This window comes from Staurois parvus, unplaced genomic scaffold (assembly GCF_062004578.1).
Source record: "Staurois parvus isolate SC_StPar_1 unplaced genomic scaffold, SC_StPar_1.0 ptg000192l, whole genome shotgun sequence".
NCBI lineage: Eukaryota > Metazoa > Chordata > Amphibia > Anura > Ranidae > Staurois > Staurois parvus.
Window position 1 is genome coordinate 5,717,802 of NW_028317988.1, and position 19,701 is coordinate 5,737,502.

At 46.1% G+C, this 19,701-nt stretch overlaps 1 protein-coding gene across 2 annotated transcripts in view; it reads left to right on the forward strand.

Annotated features, from left to right (window-relative positions):
• Positions 1-19,701, forward strand: part of TRERF1 (transcriptional regulating factor 1) — a 197,145-nt gene that overhangs the window by 140,835 nt on the left and 36,609 nt on the right. For both annotated transcript variants that reach the window (XM_089677823.1, XM_089677822.1), the window contains exons 7-10: positions 3,129-3,195; positions 3,827-3,966; positions 13,390-13,493; positions 14,425-14,500. In XM_089677823.1, coding sequence (XP_089533949.1) covers positions 3,129-3,195; positions 3,827-3,966; positions 13,390-13,493; positions 14,425-14,500 — 387 coding nt within the window. The remainder of the gene's footprint in view (positions 1-3,128; positions 3,196-3,826; positions 3,967-13,389; positions 13,494-14,424; positions 14,501-19,701) is intronic.

Here is a 19,701-nt window from a genome sequence, read left to right on the forward strand (position 1 = left end):
ATGGCATTACTTCAGACCCTTTCTACAGTGGGGAAAATAATTATTTGATCCCCTGCAGATTTTGTAAGTTTGCCCACGTACAGAAAAATGAAGGGTCTATAATTTCTATCATAGGTGTATTTTAAATGATAGAGACAGAATATCAACCAAGAATCTAGAAAAAAACACTAGATACAAATGTTATACATTGAGTTGCAGTTCAGTGAGTAAAATAAATATTTGATCCCCAAGTAAAATATGACTTAGTACTTGCTGGAGAAACCTTTGCTGGCAGGCACAGAGGTAAGACTTCTTGAGGTGGTTACCAGGTTTGCACACATCTCAGGAAGGATTTTGGTCCACTCTTCTTTACAGATCTGCTCTAAATCCTTAAGGTATCATAGCTGCCACTTGGCAATTTGAAGTTTCCGCTCCCTCCATAAATTTTCTATAGGATTAAGGTCTGGAGACTGGCCAGGGCACTCCATGACTTTAATGTGCTTCTTCTTGAGCCACAACTTTGTGCTGTATGTCATTGTCAGGCTAGAAGACCCATCCACGACTCATCTTCAGTGTTCTGGCTGAGGAATTAAGATTCTCATCCAAGATTTTAAAATACTTGGCCCCGTCTACTGGCCAATCAATGAGGCAAAGACAGCCTGTACCTTTAGCAGAGAAATAGCCCCAAAGCATAATGTTTCCACCTCCTTGCTTGGCTGTAAGGATGGTGTTCTTAGGGTCATAGTTAGCATTTTTCTTCCTCCAAAAATGCAGAATCAAGTTAAAGCCAAAGAGCTCAATTTTTGTCTCATCTGACAACAGCCCTTTCTCCCATTTCTTCTCTGATTTATTTAGATGTTCATTGGCAAACTTTAGACGAGCCTGTACATGTGCCTTCTTGAGGAGGGGGGACCTTGCGGGTGCTGCAGGATTTCAGTCCATGGCGGCATATTATGTTACCAATGGGTTGTTTGGTGACTGTGGTCCCAACTGCTTTGAGATCGTTCACAAGCTCCTCCTGTGTAGTTCTGGGCTGATCCCTCACTTTCCTCATGATCATCCTTTCCCCATGAGGTGAAATGTTGCATGGAGCTCCAGACTGAGGGCGATTGATGGTTATTTTGTATTTCTTACATTTGCGGATAATCGTTCCAAACAGTTGTCTCCTTCTCCCCAAGCTTCTTGCTGATGGTCTTGTAGCCCATTCCAGCCTTGTGCAGGTCTACAATCATCTTGTCTTTGACATCCTTTGACAGTTCTTTGGTCTTTCCCATCATGGTGATGAGGTTTAAATGGAAGAAAGAGATTATGTGCACAGCTTTCTTTTAAAACACATAACGAGTTGTCTTACGGAGCACTTTCTTAAATTGACACCACATGTACCACCAATGTACCACATGAGGCCAGTCTGTGGGAACCAGAATTATTGTTGGTTGGTGGGGGATCAAATACTTATTTTACAACATTTGTATCGTGTTTTTTCTGGATTTTTAGTTGATATTCTGTCTCTATCATTTAGAATACACCATATGATAAAAATTATAGACCCTTTGTTTCTTTGTAAGTGGGCAAAATCTGCAGGGGATCAAATAATTATTTTCCCCACTGCATATAGCCAACAAATTGACAAGTAAGAGGAATTTGCACTATATCTATAACACCTCTAGAAACCCTAATGAAAAGCTCCAGAAATGGGATTACTTTAAAGATTTACTTTGGACTGGCTTGGCTCAAACAAATTATTCAATTGCCACCTCTGTGGTCAATGGTAAAGCTGGATAATTTGTTTGAGCCACACTTATCCAGAGTAATTTTATACCTTGAGTTCTTTAAAGTCCAGAAAAGGATTTTTGCTCTGTGTGGAAGCACACCCCCTGCTGAGTCTGAGCTAGAGCTCTCCAATCCGCAAGGAGCATTAACTTTGTAGATTGTAGAGCTATTAATTTGACTAAGTGGGGGCATATTGAACCTCTGGAGAAAGACCACTGCATCCATACAAAGAACAAGGGTCCTTTTCAGCAGCATGCTTGCTGGCAGGGGTAGTCTTTGGCTGCTTACTAAAGAAAAAAAATTGTACACCTTTGCAAACCTTTTGTTTTGATGCACCTGGATTGTATTTAGCTGGTTTAATCTGAATGTTCAGTTGGGATTAAATAAAAAGAACCAAAAGTAATAAGAATGTTCACACCATTCTCCTATAGTTGCACAAAACTCACTATACAGTATGTCCATAGAGATCGATCCAATAATATTTAGTCTACATAGATGTCTAACATAGTAACAGTGGTAGGGACATCAAAAGTCCAACTATTTGAGTTCACTGAAACTCACCATGTCCTGGTGAAGATAAAATGGGAACCTGGTTTGGATTCTGTACTACCTTTGAATACTGTTGCCTTTGAATATTTTTATCTTATGAGTATGTCTTATTACTTATGAAAACATGCTTGTTTTGCACTAATATTTTCCATTTTCATCTCCACCTAGCCTTATTTTCTGGCTATAGAGATTTTTAGAGGGACTGGTGGGAAGTCCATCCAAATGTGTGTGGAGATACAAGCGCGCTATCAAGGGTTTGATACCTTATGGTTCTCTGTATGGAGGAATATAGAAGGGGACACTGTAGTTACATTGGGTTATTGGAGGAGAAATGATTGTGGTACATGATAAACTCTGGAAGGTGTCATGCTGACCCTTTGGTTTTAATACATTTATCAGGTGACCCAGAATAGGTATACATTAACCCACCAACTCTCCTGATCTACATACTTGTTCCAGGTCAGTGGATCAGAATGTATCGATACTGAAGACTGCCTTTTCAAAAGGAGGTCTGAAAGGACAACCCCCATATTTCCCTTATGACAGGTTTGCTTTATTGCTTCAGAGAAAATTGCCGTAAAATGGTACACAGCAAGCCGGGTGGCTAGCTGAGAAGACCCATGGAGCACTGTATCCTTACCAGCCAAATATCCAGCCTAGCAATATAGTTATCTTTGTTGTTGCAGGTCCTGACAGAATGATAGTGGTCACAGGGTGGTGACCCCAGTTACTGAGAAGACTTGAAAGCTGTAGTTGATATTGAAATGTGTTGACAATGCAGGTGTCCATTGATGTCATCATCTGTGTATAATGATATGTTTGTTCATCAGATATCATTGATGGGACTGGTGCGACTGTGACACCTGGGCCTGGAGAACACACTGTTGATGTTGAACCGTAAGAAATGCTATACTTTTATACATTTATGTGTCCATATATTACATCTAATTATCAAACCTGTTAGTGTACTTGTTGCATGTATGCATTATAAGCAGATGCAATGAGTTGAATGCAGCCTAACAGAAAAGAATTACCAGCAACTAGAATTTGCATACCTCTGTCTGAGCATAGGAGCAAAACCGACTAAGATAATACCTATTACTGTGTTTACTATTTCACTGCTGGCATTACAGTATCATATTTTCCAAAGATTATTATTGTTTTACAGGACTTATTTTGCACTGCGCAAAAATAAGGGTGACAGTAGAGTTACAGTGCAATGCAAGACAAGAGGGTTAGGAGGGCCCTGTTCTTGAGAGCTTACAATCTAAAAGGGAGGGGCAAGTGATACAAAAGCCAGTAATTATAGGGGGAAAAGTTGATGGAGAAAAAGCCCATAGAGAACTTAGAAAGCTAAGATGCCTAACCATGGCCATACCATTGCTCCCACCAATTAACACTGGAGGTCAGTAGGTGGGCTCCCAGTCATGACTACTGTGATTGCCTGTCACAGTGGTCTAGCGGTCTAAACCAATCTCAACCAACAGCAGCTTCTAATGTTTTACATTGAGTTATTCTGTGTTTTAAGGAGGATCAATATTGGATCAAGATTCCAGGCAGCGATCCCAGATCTCCAGTGTCCGTCACCAATGAAGAAGGAGACGCACAAAGCCACTCTAGTGTGGAAGCCTTTGCCAGATCAAGAGAAGGAGGAGTCACAGCAAAAAGGTTAGAGCCAAAACATTTTTTTATTATTATTATGATACAGAATTTATATAGTGCCAACAGTTTGTGCAGCACTTTACAATATAAAGGGAGACAGTACAATTACAATACATGTCAGTACAGAAGGAATATGAGGGCCCTGCTCGTGGCGCTTACAATCTAAAGGAAGGGGGAGGTGGTACAAAGGTGATAGCTGCAGGGGATGATCTGATGGAGGTGGCTCAAGTACAGTTCTTAGGTAGAGGTGGGGTAGACTTCCCTGAATAAGTGAGTTTTCAAAGATCGCCTAAAGGCAGACAGGGTGGGGGATGACTAGACATACTGTGGTATGGAGTTCCAGAGGTTGGGAGAGGCTCTGGAGAAGTCCTGGAGGCAAGCGTGGGAGGAGGTGATGAGGGAGCTAGAGAGGAAGATATCTTAGGAGGAGTGGAGTGGGCGTTTTGGACGAGATCTGTGGATGAGGTTGGTGATGTAGCTAGGGGCAGCATTGTGGATGGCTTTGTATATTGTGGTTAGTATTTTGAATTTTATAATTTGGGTTATTGGAAGCCCGTGAAGGGATTGGGAGAGAGGGGCAGCAGTCGCTGATCGGTTGGTAAGGTTTATGAGGGTAGCAGCAGCATTCATAATAGACTGAAGGGGGGATAGCCTATGTAACGGTAGACCAGTGAGGAAAGTTCCTGAAGGATACATACTCTAGCAACTTGTTTTGCTATTAACATTATCAGAACATTATGCAAAGATATTTCAACTGTACAGTTATAAAAGTGACTGGATTGGTTCTATGCTGTAACCCAGTGTTTCTCTACCTTTTTTAAGTAAAGGCACCCTTTAAAATTGTGTGGAATCTTGAGGCGCCCATTATAAAATGTCAAAAAATAAACTAATAGTTTTATATAATGCAGCAACATCGCACAAACATATAAAAATGATACAGCGCAAATAATAAAAATAATCCAAATGTGAAAACTTATATATTAAAGTCCAACAAAAAAGCCCCAAATTAAAGTCCAATGTCCCAAAAATTTGTGAAAAAAATATTTTATAGAACTGTAACTCAAACTTCATAAACTTTCCAGCATGCTCACATCTTCTGTGAAAAAAGACTTTTTGATCCACACTCACCAAACACTGTGAATTCCCGAGATAATATAGCTTTAAGATCAAAAAGAGAAGCCTGCAGGTGGGGTGTGGTATCCTCAGACATTGTAATACTCTTTAAGCGATTTCTCACTGACTCTCCTTCCCAGATACTTCCACATATAGCGATAAAACATAAAAGAAAAAATCATCCAAAATAAAACTCTATGTGTACCCAAAGAAAAGTAAAAACTTTCACCCTTGAAAGTGCAAAATTATTAATATAAACCTTTTCAATGTGTATTCCCCACCATTCACAACCTACCCCATTCCCAAACAAAAAAAAAAAAAATCCACAAATGTCCAAAGTGTTCACAAATATCAAATCTTCCAAAATGATGTCCAAATCTTCACTCCAATCCAGAATACCTCAAACAAAATATAAACTAAATATAGTGCATTGCCCTTTAAAATTGAATACAATTCTGTGAAATCATGCACAAACACTAGTGAGAATATAACAGCACACAAAAACAAAAAAAAAAAAAAAATATAATATGAAATAAATTTATATTGTATAGTGTTTAAACACAATGTGAAATTCAAATTCAAAATCCACACTGGTGGTAAAGTGAATTAATTGCTCCAAGTGTAATATAACACACCACACAAATGCAATCAGTGACACAGTGCACTAAACCAAATGAGTGCCCTCACTCTGTGTTAAGATTACACACTATTACCCTCATTCAAATTAAGTAGGCATTTTCCATATTTTCCGCAGGTCAGGTGGCTTTTCCTCTTTAGAGGGGAGTACAACGAAGTCTCCCCATTCCTCACAGAGTAGAGAAGAGAGAAACTGTTAGGAATGGACTGGCCAGCAATGGTGGGACTCACCTGCCTTTTGATCTGCAGTACCAGGGCTGGCCAGCGGGTGTTCCCAGCAATCAGAGACTCAACTCTGCAGCCAGCTAACACCTGTAACTGATGATGCTGGGGTATTTAAGGGATGGCCAGACCCACAGACTCTGCCTTGGTGTTGTGTTTGTCCTGGGCCCTGTATCTGTCCTGCATCCTGTTTCTGTTCCTTTGCTGACTTCTCCTGCTCTGATCCTGGCTTGTGACCCTGACCATCCCTCTGTCTGACCCTCTGTACTACGCTGCTTGCTACCTGTTCTGATCCCTGGCTTGTGACCCGGACCATCCCTCTGCCTGACCCTCTGTACTATGCTGCTTGCTACCTGCTGAACCTGGCCTGTGACCCCGACCATTCTCCGCTTGCTCCCCCTGTACCTACCTGCCCAATTGATATTGACCCGGCCTGCCTGACGATGCTTGCTTGTATGTACTGTTATCTGTGGGTGGTTTGGTTTGGTTTGTTTGCACTGTATTATGTTTTAGTATTGCACTGCGTTTGTTTGTACTGTTAGTGTTAATAAATTATATTGTTTATAACATATCGGAGGTCTGCGTTTCCCTGCTTCAGTCACACACCTCTGGTCACACCTGGGAGCCCTGACATTACACCAAGGCCAATCCTGACCAGAAGTGGCTGCACAGGGAAGCCATCTTGGCTTGTTGATGGGAAGGATGGATCTTGATGAGGTTGAGTATTTATATCTGCTAGTGTTTGATGACAGGGAGTATGCTTATCAAACTCTGAAGGAGTATACCCGGGATGAATTGCTAGAATGTATACGGCTCGCTCATGTTCTAGTAGATCAGGGCACAGTGTTCTCTGAGGTGCAGCCATTGATTGAGGTTTGTGCAGAGTTGGTTTCATCTGGTTCCCCCGAATGCAGGGATGAATTTTTGCCACCATTTAGTGCAGACCAGGTAGAGTCCCTGGTGTGGTTATTAGAGGATGATGTGGGTTACTTTCTGGAGCGTTATTCCACATGTTCACCACAGACACTAAGAGATTGTATAAACGCAGTGCAGTCATTGACCAGACAGGCTTTGTGTAAGCTCAGCTTTGTTCAACCCCTACTGCAGACATGGATAGATTTGTTGCACCCAGCCTCAGTCAGCTTACAAAGACCCAGTCCTGCTTCTAACTCTACTCCTGTATTCCCACCAGCTCCTCCAGTTACAGCCCAGTATACTTGGCTATCTACCGCATGTCAGTACCCTGTTCCCACTCGCTGCACCTATCCTGCCTTTAACCCTGTAAAAAAGCCCTCTGTAGCAACTGCTCCCTCTCCTGTTCCATCCTCCAGTTCTTCTCTGTCTCCAGCTGCTCCATTCATTTGCAGACCTGCGTTTACTTGCAGTGCTCCAGTAGTTAAAACCAGAAAAAAGCGAAAATTCTTTCCAACCAATACCATCCTGCCAGTATCCAAACCGGTGAACCTGCCTTCCGTGGTTCAGACTGATGCCTGTACGCAGCCTGATGCCTCTCCGCGGCCTGAAGCCTCTCCGCGGCCTGAAGCCTCTCCTCGGCCTGAAGCCTCTCCTCGGCCTGAAGCCTCTCCTCGGCCTGAAGCCTCTACGCGGCCTGAAGCCTCTACTCGGCCTGATGCCTGTACTCGGCCTGATGCCTCTCTTCAGCCTAAAGCCTCTACTCGGCCTGAAGCCTCTACTCGGCCTGAAGCCTCTACTCGGCCTGATGCCTCTACTCGGCCTGATGCCTCTACTCGGCCTGATGCCTCTACTCGGCCTGATGCCTCTACTCGGCCTGATGCCTCTACTCGGCCTGATGCCTCTACTCGGCCTGATGCCTCTACTCGGCCTGATGCCTCTACTCGGCCTGAAGCCTCTACCCAGCATGATGAACTGATCCAGCCTGACGATCCTATTAGGCCAGTTGACTCGATGCCCGCTGTTGATCCAGATGATCCGGTACCTGATCCGGTGCCCGCTGTCGTGCCAATTGACTCAGAGCCCGCTGTCGTACCTGGTGACTTGGTGCCCACTGCCTTGCCAGATGACGCGGTGCCCGCTGGCAAGCCAAATGACCTGATGCCTGGTGACCTAGTGTCCGCTGTCATACCTGATGACCCGATGCCCGCTGTCGAGCCAGACAATCCGGTACCTGATGACCCGGTGCCCACTGTCGGGCCTGTTGACTCGGAGGCCACTGCCTTGCCAGATGACGCGGTGCCCGCTGTCGAGCCAAATGACCTGATGCCTGGTGACCCGATGCCCGCTGTCCAGCCAGACGATTCAATGTCTGCCCCAGTGCCCGCGGTCATGCCAGTTGACTCGGAGCCCACTGCCTTGCCAGATGACGCGGTGCTCGCTGTCGAGCCAAATGACTTGATGCCTGGTGACCCGATGCCCGCTGTCCAGTCAGACGATCTAATGTCTGACCCAGTGCCCGCGGTCATACCAGTTGACTCGGAGCCCACTGCCTTGCCAGATGACGCGGTGCCCGCGGTCGAGCCAAATGACCTGATGCCTGGTGACCCGATGCCCGCTGTCCGGTCAGACGATCCAATGTCTGACCCAGTGCCCGCGGTCATACCAGTTGACTCGGAGCCCACTGCCTTGCCAGATGACGCGGTGCCCGCGGTCGAGCCAAATGACTTGATGCCTGGTGACCCGATGCCCGCTGTCCAGTCAGACGATCTAATGTCTGACCCAGTGCCCGCGGTCATACCAGTTGACTCGGAGCCCACTGCCTTGCCAGATGACGCGGTGCCCGCGGTCGAGCCAAATGACCTGATGCCTGGTGACCCGATGCCCGCTGTCCGGTCAGACGATCCAATGTCTGACCCAGTGCCCGCAGTCATACCAGTTGACTCGGAGCCCACTGCCTTGCCAGATGACGCGGTGCCCGCTGTCGAGCCAAATGACCTGATGCCTGGTGACCCGATGCCCGCTGTCCAGCCAGACCATACAATGTCTGACCCAGTGCCTGCGGTCATACCAGTTGACTCGGAGCCCACTGTCGTGCCTGGTGACTCGGTGCCCGCCGCTCCGCCTGGGGGCCCGAGACCTGTTGCTCCGCTTGGGGGTCCAGCGCCCGCCGCTCCGCCTGGGGATCCGGCGCCCGCCGCCCCGCCTGGGGGCCTGAGACCTGTCGCTCCGCCTGAGGGCCCGAGACCTGTCGCTCCGCCTGGGGGTCCGGCACCTGCCACTCCGCTTGAGGGCCCGAGACCTGTCGCTCCTCCTGGGGGTCCGGCGCCCGCCGCTCCGCCTGAGGGCCCGAGACCTGTCGCTCCACCTGGGGGTCCGGCGCCCGCCGCTCCGCCTGAGGGCCCGAGACCTGTCGCTCCATCTGGGGGTCCGGTGCCCGCCGCTCCGCCTGAGGGCCCGAGACCTGTCGCTCCTCCTGGGGGTCCGGCGCCCGCCGCTCCGCCTGAGGGCCCGAGACCTGTCGCTCCGCCTGGGGGTCTGGCGCCCGCCGCTCCGCCTGAGGGCCCGAGACCTGTCGCTCCGCCTGGGGGTCCGGCGCCCGCCGCTCCGCCTGAGGGCCCGAGACCTGTCGCTCCGCCTGGGGGTCCGGCGCCCGCCGCTCCGCCTGAGGGCCCGAGACCTGTCGCTCCATCTGGAGGTCCGGCGCCCGCCGCTCCGCCTGAGGGCCCGAGACCTGTCGCTCCGCCTGGGGGTCCGGCGCCCGCCGCTCCGCCTGAGGGCCCGAGACCTGTCGCTCCGCCTGGGGGTCCGGCGCCCGCCGCTCCGCCTGGGGGCACGATGCCTGTCGCCCCGCCTGGGGGCCCGATGCCTGTCGCCCCTCCTGGGGGCCCGATGCCTGTCGCCCCGCCTGGGGGCCCGGTGCCTGTCGCCCCGCCTGGGGGCCCGGTGCCTGTCGCCCCGCCCGGGGGCCCGGTGCCTGTCGCCCCGCCCGGGGGCCCGGTGCCTGTCGCCCCGCCCGGGGGCCCGGTGCCTGTCGCCCCGCCCGGGGGCCCGGTGCCTGCCGCCCCGCCCGGGGGCCCGGTGCCTGCCGCCCCGCCCGGGGGCCCGGTGCCTGCCGCTCCGCCCGGGGGCCCGCTGCCTGCTGCTTTGCCTGGTAATCCGATGTGCCTCTGCCCGGAGTCCTGCCCGATGTGCCTCTGCCCGGAGTCCTGCCCGATGTGCCTCTGCCCGGAGTCCTGCCCGATGTGCCTCTGCCCGGAGTCCTGCCCGATGTGCCTCTGCCCGGTGTGCCTCTGCCCGGAGTCCTGCCCGATGTGCCTCTGCCCGATGTGCCTCTGCCCGGAGTCCTGCCCGATGTGCCTCTGCCCGGTGTGCCTCTGCTCGATGTGCCTCTGCCCGGAGTCCAGCCCGGTGTGCCGCTGCCCGGAGTCCTGCCCGGTGTGCCAGTCTTTGATATCCCGCCAGTTGCCAGACCCGGGCGGTGGAACATTTTGCCCAGCTAGGACTGTTTGGAGCGTCCTGAGGCCGCTCCTTGAGGGGGGGGTACTGTTAGGAATGGACTGGCCAGCAATGGTGGGACTCACCTGCCTTTTGATCTGCAGTACCAGGGCTGGCCAGCGGGTGTTCCCAGCAATCAGAGACTCAACTCTGCAGCCAGCTAACACCTGTAACTGATGATGCTGGGGTATTTAAGGGATGGCCAGACCCACAGACTCTGCCTTGGTGTTGTGTTTGTCCTGGGCCCTGTATCTGTCCTGCATCCTGTTTCTGTTCCTTTGCTGACTTCTCCTGCTCTGATCCTGGCTTGTGACCCTGACCATCCCTCTGTCTGACCCTCTGTACTACGCTGCTTGCTACCTGTTCTGATCCCTGGCTTGTGACCCGGACCATCCCTCTGCCTGACCCTCTGTACTATGCTGCTTGCTACCTGCTGAACCTGGCCTGTGACCCCGACCATTCTCCGCTTGCTCCCCCTGTACCTACCTGCCCAATTGATATTGACCCGGCCTGCCTGACGACGCTTGCTTGTATGTACTGTTATCTGTGGGTGGTTTGGTTTGTTTGCACTGTATTATGTTTTAGTATTGCACTGCGTTTATGTTTGTACTGTTAGTGTTAATAAATTATATTGTTTATAACATATCTGAGGTCTGCGTTTCCCTGCTTCAGTCACACACCTCTGGTCATACCTGGGAGCCCTGACAGAAACTCAGTGGAGTAGAATACAAGAATTTAATAAAAATAGTATCTGCTTACATTGCATAAAGGACTATCCATCCACTAGCAGGCCACATCCAAAATGGCCACGATGCTACTTCCGGTTTGCATCTGACGTCACGATGCTGACGCGTTTCGTCACTTCCGATTTTTTCTTAAGGGATATAGGGTCGGAACCGGAAGTTATGTCAACACGTTTCGCCTTCCCACACGTTTTAGTAGTTTTATATAATGCAGCAACATCTCACAAACATAGGAAACCCAATGTTAGAGGTGTTCATTCTAAAGAAAATATACCTTTTCACACTGGTACTGACTAGTATGCCAACGTTTCTCTTCTCCCTCAGTCAGGGCTGCTGTTAGATATCACAAGACTCTGTACATTCTACTTGACAGGGCTCCCCCCCCCCCCCCCCCCACACACACACACTGAAAATAACAAAACAATATCGCCACTAAAAATACACTAAAATCATTATTAGTGTACAAAAACATAACATAGCATACAAAATCCCTGCTAAATCTAAAAGATAAAACTGTATTGAGTTAATAAATAAAGTTCTGTGTGTAAATTAGGTCTTGGGGCTCATTCACATAGGTGCAGTGTAAATCACAGCTATTGCAGTGTGCAGGCTGCCCATGTTACGCTATTGAGATGCAGCAGCTGTACGAAGACAGCCACAGGTCCTAATTTGATAGGCACGTAGATGCAGGGGTATGGCCCCAAACACTGACAGTGTGTTTTCAGGGCCACTCACCCACACCTGTGCATTTATCAAATTAGGGCCTGCGGCTGTGTTCAGAATGCTGTACAGGCACCTGACATCCTCCCTAAACTGGCCCTCAACTGATGATGCCATGATGTGGGCATGCTGATAGCTAGAAGGTTGTAATCATGTGCAATGAAAACCTGTGGCTTTGTGCAAATAAAAGGCGGGTTTGACCCACCTGCTGGTGTATATGCAATTTTACGGCAATTTTTATTTTGTCAAGGCACCCCTGAAGAAACATGAAGGCACCCCAGGGTGCCTGGGCACCCTGGTTGAAAAAGTCTGCCGTAACCCATACTGCAAACACTGAGGGTGATGTGTTCTCCACCAATGATTCCTGTGCTTGTGGAAGCTTCCAGGGACCTTCTAATGATCATAAATAATGAAGACCTCTGCTGTCCGGAAGTAGGGTCTGAGGCTAATGCATGCACATTAGCATTACTAAGCATGGTTCCATCACACTGCACCCATGACACCGTCTTCACTTTACCAAGGCCACTATGATAAAAGATACATTTTGAATATTGATAGGGAGTTTATTACCATAATATGCAGGTTAAGTGTCTGTTCACGTGCATTTATTTATTACATCAAATTTTATAGAGTCTATTAGAATGCTAATTCACTTTTAGTATCATATTATTACCCAGGATACAAGCTGTATAAATTAATTTGTGCACATCATAATTCTCCTATAAGGAATTTAGTGTTAGTTGGACCTACTGATGAAGAGTACTGGAAGTCTGGGCCTCTGATGCTTTGGAAGATTGGAGTAATGCCTATATAAGCATGATCTTAGTTTACTAATTTTCAGATAGGTACTCCTATACATTAGAGTAGGATCTGCACATGCATAGATCTCTTTGGTGGTTATCATGTATATTGCGTAATGTATGTAACTGAGGCCATTTTTTATTATGACTTCATTGGCAGAACTGAGCAGTGGGGAATTAGTTTTGTGTGTCTTAAGCCTCCCTTGTGCATTTTTGCTGTTTTTAATGTTATTTTTAGATATCCGTAGTCCGCATTCTTATTGGATTGAGATTTACACTTTAAGAGGTTCATTGATATTAGTGTATAACTTCCACATAGGTCAATTGCTGTACCTTTGAGAAGGTAGGCCTGGCCTTACACATCTTTTTCACTAACCTATTGCTACTCTGTGCTACAAGAATCCCTCATGATGCCCCTGCAGTGACAAGTTTAATTTCATAGTTGGCCAGGTTAGTATATATTGTTACGTGAAAAAAATTTAAGTACTGTAATAAGTTAGCGGGAACCTGTCAGGGGGGAAATATGGAAGCCAACATTAATGACTTCCTTTTGAAAATGCTAGTCACCTGGCTGTATGCTAATGCTTTGATTTTAATATTTCCTGGCCTGGAACAAGCATGCAGATCAGAAATTCTAATGTCTCTCTGAGTTTCATTTCCTTCATGCAACGGGAGGTCAGCAGTGGCTTCCCCTGTAAGGAGTAAACTCCTGTCTGTTTAATGGATGGAACTTTCTCTTTGAGCATTATGCTAATCTTTGATGGAACATGTGTCTTTTTGTACAGTGGAGGTGTTCCTGAGCATGTCCTGCTCCAGTGTACTGCCCGGTGGAGGAACCAATCTGGAGTATGCTCTGCATTCCCTCTTTGAAGCCAATGGGGACATCATGGTAAGAATTTATTTTACTTTGCATTGTTTATTAATGAGGTTTTATTCAAAATAACCTATCATGTAATCCTGACCTGTAAGGTCCCCTGGAGGGCAGTGTGCAGTAAAGGCAGAGCTCCTAGGGTTGGTATAATGATCCTGAACTGGAATTGTCCAACCTTTCAATCTTATAGGCGCCCAGTTCTGTAAATCATCTGCCAGGTTGCGGGTTATACCTTAGCTGGTAATCCAGCGGCAGTACTCCTTCATTTAACCCCCATGGCTTGCCAGGTTGAATGGTGTTCAAGAGATGGAGCACCTTACTTTTGCTCTCAATGACAAGACCTCTGATCAAAACCAAAAATTGGATTTTTTTTAACGACTTTACATTTTCCTCTAGATACCAACAATTACTTGGGTAAATTTGGCTAGAGCCACCAGGTCACTGACTTTGCTACAGGCCTTGTAACAAACCAAAATTGTGCTTGGCTGATAACCTAGGAAATGTTCTTTACATTGTTGATTTTCAGTTTAGCCCTCCTTGCCCTTTCCCTTCTTTCACCCTTTTTCTTTTTTTTTGTCCCCCCCCCATTATTGATAGTTTCCCTTGAAAAGACTGTCACATAGCTCTCTCTTTCTTTCCCTCAATATGTTATATACCCCATCAGACACCCTATGCTTGCCCTTTCCCTGTTTCCAAAAGTTATAAAAGCTTGGTAATATCATAATTTATTGCAGAAGAGACATTACATGATTTGGCTGCAAAGGATAGGAGGGTTTAATTCTGCTTTAAGACTGAAAAACAAATTCTTTATTTTTAACAATAATCATAGAGGTAGGCATCTGTGTTCCTATAATGACAAATGAGATGTTTTCACATTTATTAACTGACAAAAGAAAAGTGACAGTTGGGATCCCTGTTAAATACGGTGTTTGTTTTTTTCTTTATGCAGAGCGCTCTGGAGATGCTGCTATTGAAAGAAATGCCAAGACTAAAAAGCCACCCACTAGCAGACTACCACTATGCAGGTAAACTCTTCCTTCAGTTAGCATTCCATTAGCGTGCGTGCGGGTGTGTGTGTTGCAAAGTAGGGAGCCATTTGCAGTGACCTATAGCAGGCACTCAATTATTGTTCATTATTCTATTTGCTGTATAGTGATGAAAGCTGAGGGGTTAAGGTTTATTGACAGACAGTGAAGTATCAGCTAGTATCTTTACTCTGGTATCCCGTAGTGTCTTCTGACAACGCATGGTCAGCACAAGACGGCCAGAGATATTGACTCTTGTAGAGATCTGCTGTATTCGTCTGTTCTTTTTCTAAAGCCAGTCTATATCCATATCTTTCTTTCATGTAGGTTGTAAGAGATTGGATACTGGAAGAATTAATAGGGAGGATTAGACCTTGATCACACAGGCATACGTAAAGTGAAACTTCACCCTAAAGGGGAAGTTCTGCTTTATGCCCCCCTCCTCTTCCTATTTTCGAACATTTTTTTTTTGGGGGGGTGTTTCTCACAGTTAACATGCCGGCACCAGGGACCCAAAGACTGGCAAAGAACCAGCCTAGGTGAGGACAGCGCTGAATGTCTGGACAGGTAAATGTCCTTTTAGTAAAAGTTAGTTACAGTATTTGCAGCTGCTGACTTTTAATATTTTTCAAACAAGGTGAAGGTCCTCTTTAATCATACACCTGTGTGAGAGCCATGTTTGCCTGCACAGGGATGAATCTGTTTTAATGCATTCCTGTGCAGGTAGTACCATTCATGTCAGTTGGGACACAGCGGCTACAGGGACATAGCTACTGCTCTCAGTTTGACAACCATGTGGATATTGGTGCTTGTCCCCAAAGGCAGACAGTGTTTGGGGACATGCACCCACAGAGAACACCTGTGTTATCTCAGTGCAGGCAAACACGGTCCTCACATGGACTTGTGCCTTATATGTGCTGCAGAGTGAAAGCAGGAAGCCATGGGAATGTCTGTAGCTTTCTACTAATGTGGTCAGTGAAAAAGGTTATGCTTGGTTTAAAGAAAAAACTTCACCCATAACTAACAGTTCTTGCTGCATATCTTCTTGGTAGTTTATAAGTAAAGGTAAACTGAATAGGTAAGGGCTTGTGTACAGGCATAGCTGCCCTGGGTGCAGCGGTTATTGACGGTTGGGGATTTCATGAGTTCCTTGTACTGCAAGGCTGACAACAGTAGTGACAGCAGCATCACTTCTCTTGTCTGCTGAGTGCTGTAAACAGCAAGGAAAGGAGCAGAGAGCCGGGAGGAGGTGTGGACTGTGTTCTTTCTCCCCCTCCTCCTTCCTGCCAGTGTAGGGCTCCTAACAAGCTGGCAGCTTGTTCCAAACAGTTGTTTTTGCTATCTTTCTGATGTGTTTGTTTTGTTTTTTCAGCCTAATGATGGCTTGCTTCACTGATAGTGACAGCTCTTTGGATCTCATCTTGAGAGTTGACAGCAACAGATTCCAAATGCAAATAGCACACTTGAAATGAACTCTGGACCTTTTATCTGCTCATTGTAATTGGGATAACGAGGGAATAACACACACCTGGCCATGGAACAGCTGAGAAGCCAATTGTCCCATTACTTTTGGTTACTTAACAAGTGGGAGGCACATATCCAAACTGTTGTAATTCCTACACCGTTCACCTGATTTGGATGTAAATACCCTCAAATTAAAGCTGACAGTCTGCAGTTAAAGCACATCTTGTTCGTTTCATTTCAAATCCATTGTGGTGGTGTATAGAGCCAAAAATTTTAGAATTGTGTCCATGTCCCAATATTTATGGACCTGACTGTAACTTTCATGACCTTTAGGGTAAAATTTAATCAGCAGGTATGCAGTGGGATCAGAGCAGTGCCCATGCACCAATAACAGTGCATCACAGGACACTTTTTTTTTTAAACAAACCTTATTGAGATGTCACACGGTGACATTTCATCAAGTTCTTTTGGCTGCAGCGGCATTGGATTGGCTCTCACTGCACTGGAAAAAAGTGCACATGCAGTACTTTTTTTCAGCACAGGCCACCACAACGCAGTGCTGTTAACTTGGCCAGATAGGAGACAAGGCATTTTGCCTTGTCTTGCAGTGGGACTGCCCAGTGTTAAAACTGCAAAATATGCTATTTTTCACCTTTTTTTCCCTAATACCTCTACCTTGCTGTACCTTGCTAAGTTTCTGGCTGCTCTGTAACAGATTGCAAGCTGTATTGCAGAGCTGTATTACACAGCTGTATGATGCAATGTCCTGTATTTCCACTAGCGGTGGTAGTGAAAGTAGTAGTAGTAAAAGTAAATATAATAGTAGCACAGTGCCTGGTTGTCTTGCGCTGCACGTGGCTGCAGTGAGTTCAGACACCGAGAAGTGATGTGCCACTGGTTAGCTTGCATAACTCCATAACGGCTGCACCTGGTCCTGACTTATGAGGTATTGAACTCCACAGTCACTTCTCCTTTAAATGATGGTTGGTTTAGGTACTCTCAGTGCCACACATGGAGGGAGCTTCCTGACCCCAGATCTCCTGGCTGTCTCCCCCAGGGGCAGACCCCACCAGCAAAGGGGTCACCTATAGATGGCTGGGCCCTGAGCTGTGCTCTCCATAGTTACGTAGTTAATCTGGTTGAAAAAAGATACTAGTTCAACACACACAAATAGAAAACTTCCATATACACAAACCTATACCCACATATGATCCAGAGGAAGGCAAAAAAACCCCCAATAAAGCATGATCCAATTTGCTGCGGGGGGAGGGGGACGGGATTCCTTCCTGATCCCCCAAGAGGCAAACAGATATTCCCTGGATCAACTTTACCTTTGAATATTAGTGTCCAGTTATATTATCTGTATCTAGGAAAGAATCCAGGCCTTTCTTAAATAAATTTACTGAGCTGGCCAGAACCAACTCTATTCCACATTTTCACAGAAAGATGCCTTTTCGCATTTGGAGATTAAAGAGTGCCCCCTTGTCCTCTGTGATGCTCTTAAGGTGAATAACTCTACACTGAATTCACTATATGAACCACTGATGTATTTATACATGGTGATCATATCCCCCCCCTTATGTATTATACATGGAGATCATATCCCCCCTTATGTATTATACATGGAGATCATATCCCCCCTTATGTATTATACATGGAGATCATATCCCCCCCTACATATTATACATGGAGATCATATCCCCCCTTGTGTAATATACATGGAGATCATATCCCCCCCTTATGTAATATACATGGAGATCATATCCCCCTTATGTATTATACATGGAGATCATATCCCCCCTTATGTAATATACATGGAGATCATATCCCCCTTATGTATTATACGTGGTGATCATATCCCCCCTTATGTAATATACATGGAGATCATATCCCCCCTTATGTATTATACATGGTGATCATATCCCCCCTTATGTAATATACATGGAGATCATATCCCCCTTATGTATTATACATGGAGATCATATCCCCCCTTATGTATTATACATGGAGATCATATCCCCCCTTACGTATTATACATGGAGATCATATCCCCCTTATGTATTATACATAGAGATCATATCCCCCCTTATGTAATATACATGGAGATCATATCCCCCCCTTATGTAATATACATGGAGATCATATCCCCCCTTATGTATTATGCATGGTGATCATATCCCCCTTATGTATTATACATGGAGATCATATCCCCCTTATGTATTATACATGGAGATCATATCCCCCCTTATGTAATATACATGGAGATCATATCCCCCCTTAATCTCCTCTTCTGAAGAGAGAATAAATTCAGTTCCTCTAATCTTTCCTCATAGCTGATCTCCTCCATGCCTCTTATCAGTTTGGTTGCCCTTCTCTGCACTTTCTCCAGTTCTCTGATATCCTTTTTGTCAACTGGTGCCCAAAACTGAACTGCATATTCCAGATGAGGTGTCACCAAGATTTGTACTGGGGCAAAATTACATCTCTCTCTCTCTGGAGTCTATACCTCTTTCAATGCAAGAAAGGATTTTGCTCGCTTTGGAAACCGCAGCTTGGCATTGCATGCCATTATTAAGCTTATGATGTATCAGAACCCCCAGATTCTTCTCCAATGACACCCCCAGTTGTACTCCCCCTATTATGTAAGAAGCATGCTTGTTTTTAGCCCCGAAGTGCATAGCTTTACATTTATAAACAATAAACCACATTTGCCACACACTTGCCCAATTTAAAAGTATTTGTGTTTTTCCCTCCACTTACTGAGCACGCCTCCTCAGGGATTGGCTGAAGATCCAAAAATATTCAGGCTGCTAGCCCTGTCATCCCTTTCAACATGTTCTAGAACACTCCAGAAGACAGAGTGAAGTAACAGGCCAGCAACTTGTGAAGCTCTGCACAGTTCCTAACACAATCAACCCCTGCTCCTCTGCCTACAGAAGAACCAACTAAATTTACCAAATAATTTGCAAATTAGGAGGGTGCTACGCATATTTGCTGTTTAAAAAATTCCTAGCTACGTGATCTGACATAAACATCCCGTTGTTTCTCTCTGACTGGCATGCATTCTCTGCTTTTGTTTTTGGCTCTGGTGCAAGGAGACCAGCAGATTCAGATAACACAGCAGGAAGATCCCACAACATTACTGCGCACTTCCAGGTCCACGTGAAACCTCACTGACAGATCCAGAGCTGCGCAGTGGTTTTAGCATAAGCGGGTGATTGCTGGGAATAGAATTCCCAAAGCTCAAACATCATGAAGGGCAGGGGTTTGGCATCTTGGGCGCTAAATGACCTTTTCTCTGCACTGCTTTTTGTAACCCTTCCCATTTTCATTATATTCAAGGTCTTGGCTTACAATACAACACTTCCATGCATACTGTATCGTTTTGTTTTTTTTAGTATTTTGATCTCACTTCCCTTCTTTCTATCTGTTGTCTCTGCTTTTATGTCCTTTCACTTCCTAAAATCTAACACGGATAAAACAGAACGTTTTTTTCTGAAATCTTTCTCCACTCCCTTATCTGAAATAACAATTACTATTGAAAACACCCCAATACCCTTAGCTGTCCAAGCTTGTTGCCTAGGAGTCATACTTTATTCCAGTCTCTCATTTAAAGTCCAAATATCACACATTTTTCCCTTTATAGTCCTATCATGATTTTTTTTTTTTACTAATGGTTGCTTGGAATTAGTATACTTAGCTAATATATTAATTCCTTATTAACAGCATTAAAGTGA